Source organism: Microtus oregoni, unplaced genomic scaffold (assembly GCF_018167655.1).
Source record: "Microtus oregoni isolate MIOR12 unplaced genomic scaffold, Mior012 000015F_ref0000493, whole genome shotgun sequence".
NCBI lineage: Eukaryota > Metazoa > Chordata > Mammalia > Rodentia > Cricetidae > Microtus > Microtus oregoni.
This window is the reverse complement of record NW_024543074.1, coordinates 45,863,265-45,886,273: the sequence shown is the minus strand read 5'-3', so window position 1 is coordinate 45,886,273 and position 23,009 is coordinate 45,863,265. Positions and strand designations below refer to the sequence as shown.

The following is a 23,009-nucleotide window of genomic DNA, read 5'->3' as shown; positions in this document are numbered from 1 at the left end:
CTCTGGAACTGGAGTTAAGGGCAGTTGTTATAGGTTGATAGATTTAGGTTCTTTGGAAAAGCAACAAGTACACTTAACCACTTCAGCCCCATTTTTAAAAGAGCATTTGGAAGGGAGCTTGAGGTTTTGTGTTGGCCTGGTGGTTGTGTGAGCTGCCTTTGAGAGTTCCCAGGCGTTGGCGAGAACTCTGTTCAGTCTGTTTGTGGCACCCCAGTTCTCCTGTTGGTGCTGGTGACATTTCAGCCTGTGTTCCCGGGCAGCTGGACATCTATTGCTGTGCTTCCTTGCAGGAATGATGGGACGGAGTTTGGTGGCTCCATCTACCAGAAGGTGAACAAGAAGTTGGAGACCGCTGTCAATCTTGCCTGGACAGCGGGGAACAGTAACACTCGCTTTGGGATAGCTGCCAAGTACCAGGTCGACCCTGATGCCTGCTTTTCGGTGGGTACTCAAGAATCATCCAGCTCACGATTGAGAGCATTCTGTGCTTCAGCTTAAAGGTTCTCATTGGGCAAAGACCATTCTTGGGCTTAATCCCACTTGAAACAGATACCTCAAAAAAATATTTTTTTCTTTCTTTTTTTTTTTTTTTTGGCGAGGGAGAAGGGGAACACTGTTTCACTGTGTGGTCTTGTCTGGTTAGGAACTCACTATATAGACTTCACAAAGATCCATGCACCTCTGCCTCACCAGTGCTGGGGTTAAAGTCATGTGCCACCACAACTGGTGGCTTTTTTATTTTTTGGAGACAGGGTTTTTCTGTGTAGCCCTGACTGTCTCTGTAGACCAGGTTAGCCTTGAACTCAGAGATCCACCTGCCTCTGCCTCCTGAGTGCTGGGATTAAAGGCGTGCACCACCATGCCTGGCACCTGCATGGATTTTAAATCATTAGTGTTTTTACTTTGGAGGAGCTGAGTACTTGCGGACGTTGATCAAGTAACCTTCCTTAAAGGCACCCAGCGCAGAGGAAGTACGTTCCCAGACCTGGTTTTGAGTAGACTGCTGTGCTATTGAGCCTCTTTCTCTAACCCGTCCTGTCCCATCATGAAAACTGTAAGGAGGGATCCCTTCAATGTTTTATTTTTGCCCTTGTTTTCATTTTGTTCTCAGTCCCTATGGTCCACATTAAAGTCTCAGTGTTCAGGATGATGTATTCCAGTGGCAGAGCCTTTGCCTAGCATGTGCAGGGGCTTGGGCTTAAGTCATGTTACTGGGGGGGAAAAGGAAACCAAAACAAGGCCAGGGCTGTAGCTCAGTTGGGAGAGTGCTTGCTTGCTTAGGATGCAGGAAGCCTGGTGCTTGATCCCCAGCACAACAGAAACAGCAGGCAGAAGAATCAGAAGTTCAAGGCCTTTCTTGGCTGTGATAACCCTGAACTACATCATGAGAGCGCATCTCTAAAAAGACAAAGCCAGTTAGTTGGTCGGTGGGCATCTTGTCTTGCCTACCCCGTGGCACTCACTGGCCAGAGGCCCCGAGCTGCACATGTTTTGTGGCGAACCCTGTTGAACTGGCTTCTGTTGTTACCCTATAGGAAGCCACCTTTTTGGGGTGGAATGAGGAAGTATCATGTAGAAATTTCCTGCTGGTTGGTGTAACTCACAGTCTGTTTTAATTATCCTGACCTGGGAACAGGATTTGGCTCCCTCAGCATCAGCCATGCACGTAAAACCAAAGGACAGGGGCCTCCTTGTTGGGAGCCTAAAGAAATGGTTCGGGGGGCATGGCCTGCCAAGAGCCCTTACTCTCCTCTCTCTGTCTGTGCTTGGGAGGTCCCAGGAGCAGGAAGGCACGCACACCTGCATTGAGTCTTCGGAGATGGCCGTGAGCACAGTTTGTGTCTGACGGCTGGGACCTGAGAAGAAGCCCTCACCCCCATTTGGAGGCAGACACGTGGGGCGCTGTTTTTCACGGTTGTGGGACACTCTTTTCATTGGGCCTCTCTTTTTCCTTTCAGGCCAAAGTGAACAACTCTAGCCTGATCGGCTTAGGATACACTCAGACCCTCAAGCCAGGTATGTATCGCTGGTGTGAAGCTAGTTAGTTCTCTGTCTTACGAAAAAAGTAATGGTTACATTTTGTGGGTTTTTGCTGTTGTTGTGGGGCGTTGTAAATGAATGTATATAAGCGTCTGTAGTTGAATGTTTATAAAGGAGTTGGATCATTGTCAAAAGAAAAAAGGTGGATGAGACATAGCAAGTCAGAAGGGAAACACTGGTAAATACCATGTATAAGACGTAACATCCTGGTTATTTCTGGGAAATACCATGTATATGATGTTACGTCCTGGTCGTTTCCTTCCATCCTTTTCCTGGGGTCTGATACTTGTTGTCTCCAGGCTGCTGGCAGGTTTAGCCTGTCAGTCATCCTCACTATAGAAAGACACGGGTGTAGAAATGGTGGTTAGCGCCTCTTCTCTGCGTAGCTGTCCCAGCCACTCACTGGTGTAAGAGGGCTCCAGGGGCTAATCCCACTTTTGAGCCCTCGAAGCTGATTATGTGATGTGAGAGTCGAGTTCCTCCTGGGAACATCAGCCTGTTCCATCTAAAATTACAAGTAAGTCCCAGGAAGAGGAGTTTATTGTGTGTGCGCGCTAGTGTGGGTGCGTACATGTTACCAAGATGAACGTAAAGTTGATGCAGGATAGGGTTTCCCTCCAAGGCAGCATTGCTCAAGCTGTTTACTGTGTGGTACCAGAGGTCAAATGCTCATTGTAATGGGGGCTGAGGACAGGAAAGTGGGTGTTTCAGCAGGGTTTCTGCTCTGAAGGGTTACTTTGTTTGGCTGTTTGGCCACTGCTGATTGTAGCTGGAACAAATTTGGACTTTGGTGTTAACCTTTTTTTTCTTTCCTTTGTCTCTTCCCCCTTCTTCCTCCTCCTTCCTCCAACTGTCACCCCTCCCTCCCCACACCCACGCCTTTCTCATCCCTCCCCCCTCCTCCAGGTATCAAGCTGACGCTGTCAGCTCTGCTGGATGGCAAGAACGTCAATGCGGGTGGCCACAAGCTTGGTCTAGGACTAGAATTTCAAGCATAAATGAATATTGTACAATCGTTAATTTTAAACTATTTTGCAGTATAGCTACCTTCAGAATTTAGTGAACCTTTTAATGTTGTACGTTGGGGGATGCGAGAATCGATAAATACCACGTTAGATCTCCAGGTTAAGGATGACTCAGCTTTCCGGTGTTTACCATTTCAGAGGTACAGCAGACACCCCATTCCTGAAAGGGTCCTTTTAGCTGTAGACTTGGGCCGGGGACCTCTAGAGATGCCAGGCCACGTGTGGAAGCTCGGAATATGCGGGCCCTTTGTAAATCTGTATCGAGTCCACAGGTGAAATTGTGACTTCCTGAGCAACCTTGGCATCTCGATCCTAACTGCTGAGAAGCATGTGCACACACACCTGTGTGAAAGGGCCTTTCCTAGACAGATCTCCGTGGCCTCTTCCCGTCCTTGCCCAGTTACCTGTTTTACACCAAAAGCACTCTTCTGGTTAGCTATTCCTTTGTGCCATTTTAGGGTGGAGAGAGTGGGCCGATGGAGCCGTCATTTAGGACTTCATTCTTCCTTGTGTTGTGGCGTGGTTTTTTTCTTTTCTCTCTTCTTTTTTCTTTTCTCTCTCTCTCTCTCTCTCTCTCTCTCTCTCTCACCCTCTCACCATTGCACTAGAGTATGAGACAGCTTTAAGCTGGGCAGGTGATTGTGGTCACCATGACAACACTAGGGATCTAAAGTGACCTGTTAAAGCCACACCACTCTTTTTTTAGCAGTTTAATGGGTACATTAGAGAGTCTTCCATTTTGTGTGGAATTAGCTCCTCCCCTTCAAATGCTGTAATTAACATCACTTAAAATAAAACTTGAATAAAATATTGAAACCTCATCCTCTTGTTACTTTTGTTAAGAAAAATATGGGCTGGGCGGTGGTGGCGCACGCCTTTAATCCCAGCACTCGCAGAGGCAGCATGGTCTATAAGAGCTAGTTCCAGGACAGGCTCCAAAACTACAGAGAAACCCTGTCTTGAAAAAAACAAAACAGGGGCTGGAGAGATGGCTCAGTGGTTGGGAGCATTGCCTGCTCTTCCAGAGGACCAGAGTTCGATTCCCAGCAACCACATGGTGGCTCACAACCATCTGTGAAGAGGTCTGGCGCCCTCTTCTGGCCTTCAGGCATACACACAGACAGAAAATTGTATACATAATAAATAAATAAATATTAAAAAAAAAAAGAAAAAAACAAAACAAAACAAAAAAGATGTTCCCAGGGATGAGAGTCGGCTGTGAGTTGAGGCCAGCCTGGTCTATAAGAGCTAGTTCCAGGACAGGCTCCAAAGCTACAGAGAAACCCTGTCTTGAAAAAAACAAAACAAAACAAAAAAGATGTTCCCAGGGATGAGAGTCGGCTGTTATACACTGCTAGAAAGCCTAAGGGCAGATGTGTGAATGAGGGTGAAAGTTTAGTGTAGGTTGAAAAACATTTTCAAGTTTTGCAGCTTACATCAGATCTAAGAAACAAGCTTATTTTTATTTTTGGTTTTTTGAGACAGCCCTGGCTGTCCTGGAACTCATTCTGTAGACCAGGCCCATGTAGTCAAGGGCCAGGCATAGTATTAAATGCTGTGCAGTGTACTAAGGTCCCCGAGTAGAGGGGGGATTTAATTCACTACTTACTTATTGAATGTCTGCCTGCAGTATACAGTGTGTTGGATGAAATATCACTGTAAAATGCCTTCAGTTCATAATAACTCAATTAATTAAAAGAATTTAGATGAGCTGGGTGGCTCAGCAGTTAGAACACTGACTCTTCTTGCAGAGGATCCATGATTGGTTCCTAGCACCTGCACGGTGGCTCACAACTGTAATTCCAGTTCCAGGGGATCTGATGCCACCATGGGACAAATGGCTGTGGTGCATATGTAACAAATCAAGTGGACCTGGCCAGGTTCTCCCAACATCCCTCCGTCCTTACCTGTTACAGGGTATGGCTGGTATAGCCCCCTACCCCCCTCCAGTGCAGGGTTGAACTGCTTTTTCCCCAGAGGCTCTTCCCTGTATAATCTAGACATTGTGGTTATCTGCTCCTTTTGTACCTTTGCCCTCGTACCTGCTGCACCTGGTCTCCCTCTCTCCTTTCTCCTCTCCCCTCCCCCTCTCCCCATATGGCCCAGCTCAGTCTGGTCGCCAGCACTCTGGACTCTCCCAGATGTCTCTGCCTCTGGCTACGCTTTTCTTTCTTCCTTTTATCTAAACGTTCTCCTCCACTGTGCCCAGGAGCAGTCGGGTCCTTTCCTTTTTCATTCAGTCTCTGATGATCCTCTACTCACATGTAGAAATCCCACAGGACACATACTCGTACTTAAAAATAAATCTGAAGCTGGGTGGTGGTGGCACACGCCTTTAGTCCTAGCACTTGGGAGGCAGAGGAAGGTGGATCTCTTAGTTCAACGCCAGCCTGGGCTACAGAGCAGGTTCCAGGACAGCCAGGGCTACACAGAGAAACCCTGCCACGAAGAAAACCAAACCAAACTAAGATAACAACAAAAAAATGAATTTCACTAATCTGTCACTGAGGAGAAAAGAACACAGTAGATTTGGGAGGAGGACGGAGGGTGTCATAGAAGTCACTCATCTGAAAACCACCTCTAAACAGGCAGAATGCAGGGCTGAGGTTATTCTCTGAACACCAGTATTTTCTGGACCAGCAGAAAGCAAAGCTTGGGGCATTTGGAAGGACAGGGCCTTTGCATGCTGACCTGGAAGGTTTGGGCTCCATTCCATGCGCACGGACTTGGGTAGACTGAGTTGGGAGGACTGACTTCTTAGTTCTAACACTGAGTCTGTTTTTGAGCTGTCCTCGGGCCAAATATATCAGATTTGGGAGAACACAAGCCCTTCTCTATCCTGCAGAGGCAGCTCTGCTCTCTTTGGAAAGCGAAGAGATGGCATTTATGTGTAAATGACAGCTTGATGCTACACCGATTTTCCTGAAAATTAATAAAGTGGAACAGACGAATTGAAACCTATAGCTGTTTGTTGAGGAGACAGTCACACAATGTACCCACAGACACACTCTGTACCAAGGCCCTAGGCAAACTTTCTAAATTTACATTTTCATATACTGAGGGCTTTGTTTTACAAAATGTAAAAAAGGTGATAGTAATATATTTTTGGAAAATTTGAGGCTATTCTCAATGGCAGTCTTTCATTCTGACTCTGGCCAATGTTTTTGCTTTTCTTTCGTAACACTATCGCACCGTTACATACTATACATTCTACAATGTGCCTCATGGGGAAGCAAGGCCTGCAAAGGCTGGCTTGAGTTTGCTTTGTTTATTGATGCACCCTTAAGTATGGAGAAATGTTAAATATTTGAGGAAACACTAAAGGATAAACCGGGATAGTGGTTTATACCTGAAATTTCAGCACCTGGGAGGTGGAGGTGCAGGAGTTCAAAGTCATCCTTGGGTACAAAGGGATTTGGAGGCCAGCCTGGGCTACATGAGATCTTGTTTTTTTGTACCCAGTACAAAAGGGTACTGGAGAAATTATTCAGCAGTTAAGAACACTGGTAGTGGCGCACGCCTTTAATCCCAACACTTGGGAGGCAGAAGCAGGCGGATCTCTGTGAGTTCGAGGCCAGCCTGGTCTACAAGAGCTAGTTCCAGGACAGGCACCAAAAACTACAGAGAAACCCTGTCTCGAAAATAAAAAAAAAAAGAAAGAATACTGGAGTGGTTTTCAGCATCCACATGGGGTGGTTCACACTCATGGCTCATCTAACACCCCCTTCAGGGGGTCTCACGCCCTCTTCTGGCATCTGAAGGCACCTGCACTTACACACAATTTTTTTAGATTGTATTTATTAATTATGCATACAATGTTCTGCCTGCATGTATTCCTGCAGGCCAGAAGTGAGTACCAGATCTTATAAATGGTTGTGAGCCACCATGTGGTTGTTGGGACTTGAACTCAGGACTTCTGGAAGAGTGGCCAGTGCTCCTAACCTCTGAGCCATGTCTCCGGCCTCTTACACACAATTTTAACATTCAGTTTTTGCTGGGCATGGTGGCGCATGCCTTTGACACATTGAGTGCCATATAGAAATAGCTAAGACATACACCAGGGATGGTACATTTTTGGGCAAATTGCACATGATTTAAATCATCATAATTACAGATCATAGTGCACTTTAGGTGTTGTTTTTCAATAATTATAATATTTTTACTTACAAAAACAATTAACTAAACAATTGAAGTTACTAGTATTTTTTTTTAACGTATGGTACTCCGTAAAACATTTTCCTCTATGAAGAGGGACCAAACAAAAAAATTTTTTTTTTTGAGACAGGGTTACTCTATATTTGGCTGTCCTGGAACTCGCTTCGTCGTAGATCAGGCTGGTCTCGAACTCACAGAGATTCGCCTGCCTCTGCCTCCCGAGTGCTAGGATTAGAGATGTGCACCACCATGTCCATCTTAACAGTTTATGTAAGTATCTAGATTCACTTCTTTTTCCCTGGGCAACGTGTTGTAAGGAGGGGCAGCTAGTTTATTCTGCCACTCGGCTAGCTTACACCCAAAATAACCACACAGAAACTGTATTCATTAAAACATTGCTTGGCCCATTAGCTCTAGTTTCTTTTTTTTTTTTTTTTTTTTTTTTTTTTTTTTTTTTTTTTTTTTTTTTTAGTTTTTCGAGACAGGGTTTCTCTGTAGCTTTGGAGCCTGTCCTGGCACTAGCTCTTGTAGACCAGGCTGGCCTCGAACTCACAGAGATCCGCCTGCCTCTGCCTCCCAAGTGCTGGGATTAAAGGCGTGCGCCACCACCGCCCGGCTTCTTTATTTATTTATTAGGTATACAGTATTCTGTCTGTGTATATGCCTGAAGGCCAGAAGAGGGCACCAGACCCCATTACAGTTGGTTGTGAGCCACCATGTGGTTGCTGGGAATTGAACTCAGGACCTTTGGAAGAGCAGGCAATGCTCTTAATCTCTGAGCCATCTCTCCAGCCCTAGCTCTAGTTTCTTATTGGCTAATTCTTACATTTTAATTTAACCCATTTCTATTAATCCGTGTATCGCCACATGACTGTGGCTTACTGGCAAGATTCTAACCAGTGTCTGTCTCAGGCAGAAGATCCATGGCTTCTCTCACTATGCCCTTCTTCCCAGCATTCAGTTCTGTCTTCTCTGCCTACCTAAGTTCCACCCTATCAACTAGGCCAAGGCAGTTTCTTTATTAACCAATGAAAGTGACACACAAACAGAAGGAACTGCTACACCATTTCCCCTTTTCTGTTTAAACAAAAAGGAAGGCTTTAACTTTAACATAGTAAAATTACATATAACAAAACAGTTATCAAGCAAGAATTACAGTTACAATATTTATATCAACTTTATCTTTTATCATAACTAAGGAAAACTATAACCATAAATTCTTTAACTCCATCAAAGACTCCAGAAGGATATAATATTACCTAAGTAAACAGAAAGTGCATTGTAAGCAACTTCCAAAACTCTAGAAATGACAGAGACATTTCACTGCCTGAACAGTTACCTGAAGTTCTTCTATACCATTGGGGCATCCATCTTCAGCCTACAGGCCCATAGTATCCAGCAGACTTTTCCATGAAGTAGGAAAATTCAAAGACAGTTCAGTCACTTTCTTCTGTATCCTGCAGAATGTCTCACAGACTCTTATGAAGTAGGAACCCCGAAAGACCATCTCACCTTTAGGCAAGTTCAGTAGTCATTTCTCTACAGGTCCTGCATGTCCAGTGAAGCAGTCCAGGCAAAAGAGGTTTCTTGCACAAATGACTAGCAAACTCCATAAGGAGTCTCTTCGATGCCCATCTTCCTCTTAAAGTAGCTGGTGCTGCCAGGAGCAGATGCGTCTCATTGTCCTAAGTTATTAAAACATTTAAATGCCATATTCTGAAAGACTTGAAGAATACCTATCTAACTGAAATATATCTCTATAAATCTAGAAAATCTAACTAACATGACTACAAGCTTGACTATTAAAGATGACTCTCTATTTTTTTTAATATTTATTTATTTATTATGTATACAATATTCTGTCTCTGTGTATGCCTGCAGGCCAGAAGAGGGCACCAGACCTCAGTACAGATGGTTGTGAGCCACCATGTGGTTGCTGGGAATTGAACTCAGGACCTTTAGGAAGAGCAGGCAATGCTCTTAACCTCTGAGCCATCTCTCCAGCCCCCAAGATGACTCTCTATTAACCTAGTCTTTCAAACTATCTTTTCTTGTTTGATCCATCAGATTAGGCCAAGGAATTTTCTGATGTTCTTCTGTGTAACTGGAAACCACTTGAGCGTTTTAGATGGTGTTTTGTGTTCATTGCAGTTTGAACCTGATAGTTAAACGGCTCTTTGTACAGCATCTCAAACAATTCACCACCAAAAAAGAAATTGGTCCCAGAGAGTACAGAGTAACACTGAGACAGAAATGTAGTGACCCCAGCATGACCTTCACACATCTGTGAGTATGGCGGTGTGTCAATTCCTGACCAACAATTATCAGTGGCTTCATCTGTGTAGGGATCTTTCGGAAGCACGGCCACCTTGCCCTTCCTTACAGGTCTAATAATTTCACTGTCAGTACAATCGTCCAACCAGCTATTCACATCTTCAATATCACTGGGAATATCTGATAAATTATTATTAAATACTTCTGGAAGTACATCAGTTGTTTTTCTTTTTCTGAGAAAGGGCATTTTTTTTATTTTTTTATTTTTTTTTTATTTTTCGAGACAGGGTCTCTCTGTAGCTTTGGAGCCTGTCCTGGAACTAGCTCTTGTAGACCAGGCTGGCCTGGAACTCATTGAGATCCACCTGCCTCTGCCTCCCGAGTGCAGGGATTAAAGGCGTGTGCCACCACCGCCGGCCGAGAAAGGGCATTTCTAAAAGCGTCAGGAACTTGAAGATGAAGACTATTTGAATGACCAAAACACAATGCAACTGTAATGGGTTTGTGCAATTATACAGTTTTTTTTATTATTATTTAAGATTAGCCTGCATGGTTTCCATCAGTGAGATTGCTTCATTCGATATGGACAAGACCGTGTATTGACACCTAACATTCATAACAGATGGAGCGTGAAAAAACGAGGAAACTCATTAGCGGTCCTAATACAGAGAAACCCTGTTTTGAAAAAGCAAAGTAAGATTTATTTTTAGTTTAGGCGTGAAGTGCGTAGGAGGAGGCTGCGCTGTGGAGGCCAGAAGAGGGGGTCAGATCCCTTGGCATTGGGGCCATTTGTGAACTGCCTAACCTGGGTGCTGGGAACCCAGTTCTCTGCAAGAGTAGCAAGTGCTCTCAACAGCTGAACCATCTTTCAGGCCCATACATACAATCTTTAAAAAACCTATTTAACTATCTGTCTGGGTGTTTTGCCTGTGTGTCTCTGCACCAGTTGCATGGGTGCTGGGAAAAGAACCCAAGTCCTCTGGAGGATCAGTTAGCTCTCTTAACAGATGAGCCACCTCTCCAGCCCCTAAAATAAATCTCAAAGACGATGATGGCAACAACAAGAAGCAGTTGAAAATAAACCATCTTTCTCAGCTCCCCTCTGCAATCCTCCTGGGTTAACCTTCTTGTCCTCCCCAGCTTCAGGGATGCGGCGTCATCACGTAGGGACGTAGCTGCTTCGGGCGCGCGCCTTCAGACGTGTACATGACGTCACCACGCAGAACCTAGCAACAGCGCAGGCTCGGGGCCGAGTCCGTTATGGCTGCCGCCGCCCTGGGCAGGATGAGCCGGGCTGCGCGAGAGAAGATGCTTCCCGGGCCGGGCACCCGGGGCCTCGGAGCGCTGGTGCGGTCACTGGTGCTGGCGTTGCTGCTCGCGCCCGTCCTGTGCTCTGGTAATGGACGCGGGGTGGCGGCGAGGGTGCGGGCCGGGTTCAGTGGGGACCGAGCGCCGCCGACTCACGGCGCTTCTCACCCGCGGAGTTCCCGCGGCCGGAGCTGGGCCCGGGCGTCTGGAGCGCTCCCAGTGCGGTCTCCCCAGGCCCGATAAGTGGGGTCGTGAGATTCCGGGACCCCAGTGGGTGGGCGGGGACGGGAGGTGGCCGTGGCGTGGACAGAGTCTCGAAGAGTACGCTCCTTGGAGGAAGAGCGCTCGGGGTGGGGGCGGGAGGTCCCCACTGTGCTTGAGAATGGGGCGTTCGGAGGTCTTGCGGATTGGTTGGGAGACAGCTTGAAGTGATGGCCGGGGTTGGGGAGAGCTATGTCATCTAGAGAGAGGATTGAAGTTGGGGGGCAAGCAAGGCTAGGCAAGTTTTTGTTTTGTTTTGTTTTCTCCTGGAAAAGGTGAGGTCAGAGATAAGATAGCGTCAGTGACCCAGTGCCCGGACTGAACTGATTATTTCAGAGTGGAAGAGGGGGCAACTATTTGTGGGTTCCATCTCTGGGTGGTTCTGGGGCGGTTGACAGGCGGAGTCCAGGGGCTCTGGACTGCTGAGGGTCTTGGGAGGAGGAGCGGAGTTTAGAAACAAAGGACAGTCTTTGTCAGTAGTGATACCTCCTGGCCTTGAGATTTAACTAGAACACCTTTGCCTCATTCTAATGGATCTGTAGTATTTGAGACAGAAGTTTTTGCAGATGTTACACCATAAATCAGGATATTAAAGCCTTTATTGAAAAGGAAATCTGTAAACTCTGGCTGAGATTTAGTGGGAAAACCCTACTGTTGAGAACTTAATAGTTAAGCAACATTTGAGTAGTTATGTTTTTCATTCCGTCCAAGCTGCCATCCTTCTCTCCCCAAATCCTTGTTGAGTTTTTTGTTTTTTTTCTTCAGATGAAAAATAGCATGACCAGCGATAGTTTTCTTTGCCAAGGGGAACGGTCCAGCCAATCACTGATTCCTTTATTTTAGTGCTAGGTTGCATACACAGTTTTCCTCAGCAACACTGAAGACAGGTAACCGACTGTCCTACCAGGAGGATTTTGGAGTTTGTGGGGAAGAACTGGCCTTTCCAGGGCTCTTCTATCGTTGTAGAATATAATGAGGATTTCCCGGTGGATGCAGACGTAATTGCTTTGATTATTTAATCATCTAACGGCAGCTCCAGGAGGGATCTGACACCCCTGGCCTCTGTGGGCTGCACCTAGGTGTGTGTCACACAAACCACCCCCCCACTCCTAAGCTTGTGTGTGTGTGTGTCTCACACATGCCTACACCTGTTGCCTTTAAACTAGGGGCAGTACCAATTTGGATGGGGTCCAGAAGGGACATTTAGCCGACTCTCAGTGATATCTGTGTTTGTGAAGCTCAGACATGAAGTCCGTGAAGTCGGAGCTGTCTGACTTCCCTGGTCCTGAGTTCTCTTTATCTGACTAGATCAACTCATCTTTGCATCAGGTGGTCCAGGTAAAACCTTGGCTTGTTTTTCTGTGCTCTACTGGTGTGTTTCTTCCACATTTTATGTCCTGGCTTCCTGGGTGCGTAGGTGTAGGCATTCACCAATGAGGAGGGAGCCCGCCTGACGGATTGAGGGAAGGGCCTTTGAGGAGGCACAGTGGTGTAGAGATGCTCTTTAGGGTGTAGTGTGCATTGTGAGGAGATCAGGTCGGATGTGAGTGTGGTTAGTGTTTGTTCTTTGAGTGGTGTGACCTTTTCAGAAGATGGTATGGGGAGCAGTTAGGGAGATTAGGAAGTGGCCAAAGTTCCGAAGATCAGGTTGTTGGTGTTCTATCTCTCTCTCTCTCTCTCTCTCTTTCTCTCTCTCTCTCTCTCTCTCTCTCTCTGTATGTGTATAGGACTGAGGAGTCCTTGCTTCCACTGTGTGAGTTCTAAAGTACAGACTCCCTTACTTGCTCAGCCACTTCTCTGTCCCTCAGATCGGATCTTGTGGACAGTTACTAAGACTGGCATTTTCAAGAAATGGGAGCTTAAAGGCTTAGAAAAAAATTGTGTACTGTTAGTCTCTAGGCCTGCCTGCTGTCTATGGACATGTGTGGTGGGTGTCAGCCGAGGGCAGAGCGTTGTTGAGTTGCAGGTGGTTGTGAGCCACCCTGTATGGGTGTTGGGAACAGAAATCTGTTTCTCTGGAAAGCAGTGTGTCACCTTAACCTCCGAGCCATCTCTCGAGCCCGCTAAAGGAAGTTTTAAATAGAAGAATGTGTAGAAACTTGTGTAAGTTTCTACAGGATGGCAGTGGGGTTGGAGTGGAGATAGGCTGGTCACTTGCAAAGCTGAGAGGATGGTGGCTTGGACTAGCCATTGCATGGAAGTGAAAACCTTCAACTCTTATGCTTGGTGCTAGGTATAGGCATTTATTTACTTGTGTGTGTGTGTGTTTGTAGGGTGGGGTGGGGTGCCAGAGTGTGAATGGAGGCCAGAGGAACTCAGGGTTCTCAGTTTCCACCATGTCTTTTGTTCTAGTTGGATTAGTTTGCTTCCTTCACTTTTGAATTCTGAGAGTTCTTTATTTTAGGAACACATACTTTGTTGGGTATGGGACTTGCAAGTAGCTGTCTTTTTATCTTGTGAGACTCTGACAGAACAAGAATTTTGTCTTTTGGAGACTAGCAGTTGCCAGTTTTCCCTTTAATGCATTGTGCTTTCTCTTTCTAGGTGAAATTTAAGAACTCCTTTCCCAGCTCCAGATATCAAAGACTTTTCTGCTTTGTCTTTTTCTAGTTTTATCCTTTAATTTTTTTATATTTTGCATGACTTATGCCTAGTTAATTTTTGTTTAAGGTGTAAAAGTTCCCTGTGGGTTCCTCTGGCTCGATAGTGTGTGGATTACACTGGTGGACTTTATACATCTTGTCGGTCTTGCAGCGTAAACAGCAGCAGCTCCCCCATGTGCTCTTCCTAACTTCTGTGAGTGTTGGGGGTTGAACCCAGGACCTTGTCTCACACAGCTGGGTCCATCATTCCTTACTGTTGCTGGGGTAGAGAACCTGAGGAGACTTGACAGGAGGCAGGGTTAGTGCCTGTTATTTCAGAGGGTTCCGTCTGTGGATGCCTGGTGCATCGCTGCTGCTCTGTGGTGAGCTGGAGCGTGGAGGAACGTGTGGCAGAGGAGGCTGCTTACCTGTAGAGCCTGAATGAACAGCGTTCTGCTGGTTTGTGGAAGTTCTCTTCGGATGATCATTTTTCTGAGAGAAGTTAGACAGTGGTTGTCACCGGGTGAAGGGGTGGGGATGGGGTGGGGAGTACCAGAGAAGGTGTTGGAGGTGTGAGGACGCTTCAGGGAGCAGGAAGGAAATGGACTAGGAAATTACAGAATAAGCACTTAGTGTTAAGTACAGTGTAGAAGCTTCCACATTGAATTTCAGATGAAATGAAAGCTGTGGGCAGCTACGTGGTGCACTTGGGGACAGACGCTCTTGCCAGATGAGTGAGGCAGTGTGTGAGCATGAAGGCAACTGGGCATTGGCCACAGCACTGAACCGTTAGGAGAAGAGATTTTATCGGTAAGATTTGGTGGTGGCCACCAGGTGCTGAAAAAGGGAGGGTGGGTGTTTAAGCCTTAATGGATTGAGAAGACCAGCGAATGAATCAGAAAGCCACCAGCATTCCTGGAAGCAGCGTGCTGCAGAGGGTGTGGGGGAGAGCTGGTCATGGTGGGCCCAGAGGCCCTGGGGTAGGTTGGGCTGACTCAGCAGAAGAGAGGTTGTGGATTTTGAAATCCAGATAGGAGCTCTTTGGCTGAGTGAGGACCCTGTAATTAGCAGCTAAAGTCTTAGAATGAGGGGCCTTCTAGGAGTTGGTGATAGGGAGATGTGTGCCCCATTTTCCGGAGAAGAATGGGGAAATGGTGTGCATAGAGGGCTGCACCCCTCCTCCAATCTGCAAGGCTGCGGGGGAGAAGCCAGCTGTGGAGTAGAAGGGCTGCAGGACCAGTGTGTTTAGAAGGAATCAGGTTTCTGTTAGACCAACAGGGATGCCTGAGGAGATTCCCCAGGGCCCAGTGAGGGTTTCTGTGTAGTCACCCCTGCCCGTCCCAGCTCAGGTCCTTTAGAGACCTCCAAAGAGTTAGACAGGAAGGCTGACTTGTTTGTTTGTTTGTTTTGGAGACAGGGTCTCATATAGCCCAGGGTACCCTCAATGTAACTGTGTAGACTAAGGTGAGCCTCCTGCCTCCTCTGCTCCATGCTGGCATCGCTCGTGTGTGTTGCTATGCTTGGCTCTAATTTACTATATTAATATTTATTTTTCTGGTGCTAGGAATCAAACCTAGTGCCCCACATATACTAGACTACATCCCTAATCCTACTGTCTTTTGAAAGGATTTTTGTTGTTAGAAAGTATTTTTCTGGGAGACTTCTGTCCTATTAAGACCCAGTCCCCTTTTCTGTGTACGAAGTAGATGTCAGCTGTGTTACTTAAAAGAGCAGTGTTCGTATGAACAGTTGTTTTCTGTGCGTGTGCATATTTGTGAAGGCCTGGGACTTGTCTTCCTAGGCTGAAGGTTTAGAGCACACATAACAAGATATGTTTGTTTGTTTGAAGAGTAATTAAAGGTGGCCCCAAAGTTCTTCAGCAGAGGCGACATTCAGCTAGAGACTGGCCTGTTTAGCTTCAACAGCTGTCCTCTGGACTAGACCGCATTGGTTCTTTCTACTGTGAGGAGTTCCTTCTGGAAGTTTAGCACAGGCTGGAAGATTGTGCAAGCATTCGGCTTCATTTTCCACCCGGAGGTTGCCTTTATTTTTAAAATAGGCTGTAACTTTGCTTGCAAGTTCTAGTTTCAGGTTCCCATCCCTTAGAATTTTGGTGTTTTGTAAATTTTTTAAATTTTATTTATTTTTTATTTTTATTTTTTTTTGAAGAATCTTCAAGTATGACTTAGAAATGCTGTCAACAACGAGTCTGTAACCTTGTGTGCTGGTTATGTGCTTGAAACAGGAATTTTTAGAGTAAAAGCCTGGACTCTGGCTGCCCTGGCAAACTAGGCTCTGCCACCTATCCCCAATATGCAAGTTAGATCAAGGACTGGTGAAAAGCAGAGAATTAATGTGGCCATACTGGGAAGAGGTAGAAACCAAGAAAGGGGCACAGTGACCCCAAAGTCCTCTTTTTGGGATCCTAAAACCTTTTAAGTTTATGCATGGGGCAGGGAGGGGGCAGATTGCGCATAACTGAGCATCCTGTTCAGGGTGTGGCCTGGGATTCTTGTCTCTAGTTTGGTTTTGCAAGGTGATCAGAAGATCCTATTGCTTGAGGAGACATGGTGGTTTGGGGGATGCACTTCTGTTTCGGGGTGCACCGTCTCTCCAGTGGGCAACTGCTCTGTCCTTGGAGGGTCTGCTCAGCAGACTTGCGTGCCTGCAGGGTTAGGGCAGCAACTTATTTCTCTGCTTGCAGCCTTGAAAGGGGATGATGCAGACTAGACAGATGTGTCCTGAGTGCTCGTCTTGCCTGCAGAGGGAAGCAGGACACAGAGAAATGAAGACTTTTAAGCGTGGTCACTTTCTCCAGTTGAGGGGCCAATTTTTAGCAAAAGCAGTTTCTAAGTACCTGTCTCATAGTGTGCTTAGTTCTAGCTTGTGTGTGCGTGTGTGTGTACGTGTGTGTGTGTGTGTGTGTGTGTGTGTGTGTGTGTGTAGTAGTAGTAGGTGATTTCTGTGACTCACTTGACCTAGGATTAGCCTCCCCTCTTTCTGCTGTGGGGGTGAAGTGGAGTCTGGACAAGACTGGCTGAAATCCATTCTTTGGTAAAGGGAAACAGTAGGTTGTCTGTGCTGACTTTGCCTGACCTGAAATCAAATGTTCGCTTGCTCTTTGAGTAGCAAAGCAATGAGTTTTTTGCTTTGTTCAATTTGTTACTGAGCAAAACAATTATTACCTGAGATTAATTGACCAAGAAGAAATGTAATTGAATGCTGGTCATTGAGACTTCACTGGATCTTAAGAGAAAGCTGCAGGAATTTATTATACTGAAGAGAAATGCTTAGTAAAAAAATTGATAAATGCTGTTTTCTCTTACTAGAGAGAAAAAGTTGGCAATGTTGGGGTGCTTTTGTTTTTCAGATACTGCAGAGAACATGCCACACAGCCCCACTGCTTCTCCTCCAGCTGCACTGACAGCTGGAAACAGCACCGAACCTTCTGTTTCCCAGATCAGCACCACTTCTCCTCCGCCAGCCAGTACACAGAAAAATGGAGGCACCTCTGTGGCACCCATCCTCTCCACTGCTCCTTCTGTGTCCCAGGACGAGGCTGATAGCAATGAAGATCCCAGCATGGAGGAGGAGGATCTTCTGGCGCTCAACAGTTCCCCGTCCACAGCCAAAGACACTCTGGACAATGGGGACTATGGAGAGCCAGACTACGACTGGACCACCAACCCCAGGGACGAGGAGCCTGATGATAATATAAACATAGAGATAAGCAGAGAGGACAGGCACTTCAGGGGCTTTGAGGACTCAGTGAAGGTGGTGAAGCTCCCGCCCCCAAACAGAGAAGATAGCCATTTCTTTTTCCATCTCCTTATTTTTGCTTTCTGTGCAGCTGTTGTTTATGTAACGTACCACAACAAAAGGAAGGTAAGTTGGGATTTTAGCCCCTTCTGTAGTGCTCCATTGTCTCAGCCATACTGTGTATATCCTTTCAGTTGGGTTGACCGTGGTGATAAAATGGTAGTGTTTCTATTGAAGCTGTGACTCTGGTACATTAGACAGTGGGGATATGCTCCATGTGCTTCTAGGAAATTACTTGTTTTTCCCCCATAATGAATGAAGCCAAAGTCTAGCAAGTTACTTATTTTTCAGACAGGGTCTTACTATATAGCCCTGGCTGTATGGTATTCACTGTATAGATCAAGCTGACCTTTGAACTCAAAGGTCCACCTGTCTCTGTCTCCCTTCCAAGTCCTGGGGTCAAAGGCATGCACTCCTCATCTGCATTTCTTAATTTAGTAATGATAGTTTGGTGGGAATACTTGTGGGGCGTGAATACTAATTGAATGCTCCTTTTAATTTATTATGTATTGACAATGATTTGACAGTAATGTTATTTTCTGGTTGTACGAGGATTGGGCTGAGGATGTGGCCCCATTGATAGGAGTGCTTTCTTAGCATCCATGAAGCCCTGGGCTCACTTCCTAGCACTACATAAACCTGTGATGACAGCACACTTCTGTAGTAACAGGAAAATCAGGAGGATCAGGGATTCAAGGCTAGTCATTGTCATCTCTGACTGCATATTGAGGATCAGGCTAGTTTGGGATATATATTTAAGACCATGCCCCTCATGCTCCCCCCTCCACCAAAAAAGGAGGAAATAAAAGGTCTTTATGTATAGCCAGGTGTAGTGGTAGGTACATGCTTGTAATTTTGGCATCTTGACACTTGGGAGGTAGAGGTAGAGGCAGGTGGACCACTGTTGTTCAAGGCCAAACTAGAGTATGCAAAACTGTGTGTCTCCAAACTAAACACACAACCAGGGATGGCGAGATGGCTCGGTGATTAAGAGCATTGGTCAGAGGACTAGGTTTCTATTCCCACCACCCACAGGTTCATAACCTGTAACTCCAGTTCCAGAGGTTCTGGCAATAAGTAATTAAGTAAGTTAAATAAATAAATGGATCTGGCCATAAAAAAAACCCCGGATGCCCAGAACAATATGTTTAATGTAGAAAATTCAGAAATCTGAAGACTTTAGGGGAAAAAAAAATTTAAGCTGCTACTCAGAGCATTAAAATACATTTTAGTGTATTTCTGGTCCACAAATATACATATACATGTATGCTGTAATTTTTTTTTTCTTTCTCAAGACAGGGTTTCTCTGTGTAGCCCTGGCTGTCCTGGAACTCACTGTGTAGAGCAGGTTGGCCTTGAACTCACAGAGATCCGCCTGTCTCTGCCTCCCGAGTGCTGGGATTGAAGAGGTGCCACTGCCTGACTTGTATATGTTTTCAGAGCTGACTGTTTAGTATTGAATAAGCAATTGGTGTGCTCTTACCAGTTCTCAACATTTCTTAGTTGCCTGTATTTCTTTGTGTAGGGTTGAGGTCTCATTAGGTTTCCCTGTCCACTTAGGCACCATAACATACTATTTAAAAATATAGTTTTATATTTGCATAATTGATTATGCTCTGATCCTATTGGACAGTTAGATGATTCCAAGTTTTGGTTCATGATGACCATGTCTGTGCTGGAATTGCTTTCCTGGGTTAAGGAGTAACCTAATAAACTAGGCATAAGCTAATGGAGGTGATGCGCCTTTCAGAATGCTAGAGGAGTTCAGGCACAGCTTTCTCAATATATGATCCTCTCGAGAGCGTGGTTCTTGTGACTTGCCTTGTGACTCAAGCTGTCTGTCTTCCTCGTTGAGGCATTAATTTTCTTACCTGAAAAATTACAACATGGACCAGTTAATTTCAGAATGTCTTTCAGCTCTGAGTGTTGGTGACCCAGTGACAGAAGGCAGCAGACAAACCCTGGAGTCCCTTCTTAACTGACCTGAGCTGTGTGCTGGCACTTGGGGGGCAGGTAGTCTCCTGGTCTCCACCCCGTGCCCACTGAGAAGCATCATGCAGCCTTGTTCACAGGCTGGAAACAGGTGTCATTTTATTATTGTGATAATTAGTTTTGTGTCCCAAAGCCTAATCAAGATCCTGCTCTTGTTACAAAACCACTACCAGATAAGTTTTCTCTTTGGCATGTCTAATTGCTTTGTTTTATTTCAGATCTTCCTTCTGGTTCAAAGCAGGAAGTGGCGTGATGGCTTGTGTTCTAAAACAGTGGAGTACCGTCGTTTAGACCAGAATGTGAATGAGGCCATGCCTTCTCTGAAGATCACCAATGATTATATTTTCTAAAGCACTGTGATTGGAGTCTGCTTCTTCTGTCATTTTATTTGCTTGACTTTTATATGATGTCCTGCAAATTCTGTCACAAGCAAGTGGCGCTTAACCAAGAGGGGGCCCTCTCTTTTGCCTTGGTGCTTTGGGAACTAAATGTCACAAACAAGGAATATAATTTTTTTTTTTGTTTTTTTCTAGACAGGGTTTCTCTGTGGTTTTGGAGCCTGTCCTGGAACTAGCTCTTGTAGACCAGGCTGGTCTTGAACTCACAGAGATCCGCCTGCCTCTGCCTCCCGAGTGCTGGGATTAAAGGCGTGCGCCATCACCGCCCGTGGAATATATAATTTTTTAATTGGTTCTTTAGAGCTAGATTCAATCAGGTATCTGAAGTGTGAGTTAAACCTTATTGTATATTTTTTGTAGTAGTTATTATTTTCCATTTATCGCGCCTCTGGCAGCACTGTTCCCTTTGAAAGACCCCAAACCAGAACTAAAGTCTCATGGGGCCCAGCACTGCTGTTTTTAATCACTCGCTGCTGTCCAAATGCTGGTTTTCCTCTTTCTATTATTCTGTTTCTAATTTTGAGATGGGGTCTTACTGAACAGCCTAGGCTGGCCTCGAACAGTTGGTCGTTGGATTCTCAGATGCTGGTACTACAGGTGTGGCTGCCCCACCCACTTCCAGATAGCCTATTTTCAAACATATTTCTGTTTGTGTGTGGTACAAACTTTATTATACAAGGATATCATGATATATTGCTTTGTTTTACAGCAACATGTTTGCCACTCTTTCCAAACTGCTTTGAAAGATGGATGGCAAGGCAGGCTCAGTCAGTGAGGGCGCCTGCCGCCAAGCCTGACAGCCCGGGTTCAGTCCCCAGGACCTGCATGGTAGAAGGACAGAGTGAATTCTTGCAGTTGTTCTCTGACCTCCACATGTGTGCATGGCATTCGTGCACCTACACACATGCTTATACACACATAGTAAATAAATGTAATTATTAAGAAGAAACCCGCTTTGGATGTTTTTTGGCACTTGAGACAGTGTAAGATGACGTGGCCGCTGTTTCACTCACCACACATTAAGCTGGTTAGGAATCCCTGCAAAATGGCCTGCAGTTCCCAGTGAAGGCAGCCAGGTGATAGGTGATATCAGCCATTGGCTAGGGCTGCTGGATGGCGCTTCAGGGGAAGCTGGGAGAACAGTCAGTCAAGCATTTGATTTCAGCCCAGGTTCCAAGGGTTCAGGCGATGAGCAGAGTTTAAAACTCCAGTCAGAGTTTTTTCAGTTTGTTTTTTGCTGCACAGTAAATTTGAAGAGACTTTAGAGACCATTATCACTTAAATGGTGCCTGCAGTTAACGTGATAATCTGAATATAGCAGTGACATTCAGACTCCCTGCCGTGTTTTATTATGTTGCCCCCCCCCCAAACTGGAATTCTTTATGTGTTTCATGTTAGCCTGTCTTTTAGAGTTGGTCAGAATGTAAATGTGTGATTTGAACCATGGTTGACTACCGAGCTTCACTGCAACTCTCCAGAAAGCATAGCCTTCACTGTATGTTCTGCAGAGCCCAGGCGAGCCAGCAGCCACGCTGCCTGTGTGAGCACAGAAGCAGCAGCGCTGTCCTCCCCTTCAGGACAGGTGACTGTCCGAAGGATGGGCAGCGTAGTGAAATGTACCTGGACTGTTTTATTGCAGTAGTTTTTTTCATATTTGAAATTGTATTATTTAATATTTTGAATAAGATTTTAAGAAATAAATGGCAAAGGTATAAATCTGTGCTTTTATCAGTGTGTTTATTATAGTACTGACTTTTGGTGGTTACAGCAGGCCTGTGCTGGGAGGAAGTGAGCCCCAGCCAGTTGTTGCGAGGCCTGTTCAGCCTAGGAACTCTGCCTCTAGGATCCACTTACATTCTGAATACTTCCTTAGGCCCAGGTTGTCACTGGGTGCTGACGTCTGCTAACACCAGCAAACTGGGATGGCGAAAAAGGCTTGCAGGTGCAGGTCAGTGCAGGGTTTCCCTGCGTGGGCTCCTTGTCTGTGTCCCTGGTGGCAGATCTGGGCTTCCCAGGAACCTCCTGGTGTTGGTAGGTGCTAAAGGTGCTGCCTGCAGTAGCTTCCGACTTTGGGAGTACCAGGTCATGCTGGGGTCAGACAGGCGCCTGAGCTGCTGGGTGAGGGACCCATGATCCACATTTGAACCTCAGCACTGGTGGATCCAGACTGGCCACCAGGGTTGGCCCTGCATGACTTCTCTCTTTGTTAGCTGAAGAGGCACGTGGTAAAACTTGTCAGGTAGGAGGAAATGGTGTTTGTCTGTGGGCAGGCCTGTCTTGATATGTCTGTCTGTCTTTCATGTTTTGAGACAAGATCTTGCATGTGTCGCCATGCCTGGCTTGGCTAGGGTATCTTTGGGGTGAGGGCTGCTCCTGTGGATTGTTCCACAGACTGCTTGACCAGGAAATGGCTGTTGCTTTCCCCACCCCCAGCCTGGGCAGTTCCCACATTCCTTTAACCCTTATTTAAATTACAGTATCTGAGGAATTAGGAGCAAAGCAGCCCCTGGCTCCTCCCAGGATTGTATAGTTGACACCTGGTCTCCTGCGCTAGCAGTGAGGACACACCTGCCTGCAGGGTGGGTAGGAACCAGCCTGCAGGGTGACACCTGCACAGCCCTCTGGGAAGATAGAGCCCGCTGATGGTGAGGCCTCCGTGGTGTTTGGATGTGACAGGTGTGTTGAGGAGGCTGCACTTCAGTTTTCCACCGGGTTTGATGCTGCAGCAGCTTGTACCCATTCTGGGATCCCCATGAAGCAGTTGAGATTTGTGTAGCCTGCCGGGGCAGAACTTCAGCCAGATTCACAATGTCACAGTCCTTAACTCGGGCTCTGTTCATTTGCGGTCTAACTTTCTTAGGAGGGGAGATGTTGGGGTCAGAGTGGGGGCCATACTGACAGGTCTTTAGCCTTCTGTGGTGGTGGCCTGCCGTTTATGTTGCTGAGGTCTGATCTGGGGCAAGCAGCAGTTTCTACCTGATGAGCCCTAAGCCTAGTGCTCCTGCAACCCTGTTGGAGCCCAGGCATGTTTATCGCCTGCTCACGAAAGGCCTTTAAGGCCCCTGCTCACAGAGCCATCTGTCGCCCTAGTACTTTTGTAGTGAAACCTAGTAGAGAACTCCAGAGACACTGTCTTCTGCTGACTCATGTCCTGA

General features: G+C 46.1%; 2 protein-coding genes across 3 annotated transcripts in view; both read left to right on the top strand.

Moving 5' to 3' along the window:
• The window catches only part of Vdac1 (voltage dependent anion channel 1), a 30,930-nt gene extending 27,044 nt beyond the window's left edge, over positions 1-3,886 (top strand). For both annotated transcript variants that reach the window (XM_041664710.1, XM_041664709.1), the window contains exons 7-9: positions 291-441; positions 1,959-2,016; positions 2,947-3,886. In XM_041664710.1, the coding sequence (XP_041520644.1) occupies positions 291-441; positions 1,959-2,016; positions 2,947-3,038 (301 nt within the window). In that variant the 3' untranslated portion in view covers positions 3,039-3,886. The remainder of the gene's footprint in view (positions 1-290; positions 442-1,958; positions 2,017-2,946) is intronic.
• Positions 3,887-10,718: 6,832 nt separating this feature from the next.
• Positions 10,719-21,568, top strand: CUNH5orf15 (chromosome unknown C5orf15 homolog). Its single transcript, XM_041665653.1, has 3 exons — positions 10,719-10,890; positions 17,016-17,530; positions 19,675-21,568. Exons 1-3 carry the CDS (start codon positions 10,755-10,757, stop codon positions 19,804-19,806), a joined length of 783 nt encoding a protein of 260 aa, XP_041521587.1. The 5' UTR covers positions 10,719-10,754; the 3' UTR covers positions 19,807-21,568.
• The last annotated feature ends 1,441 nt before the right edge of the window (positions 21,569-23,009 follow it).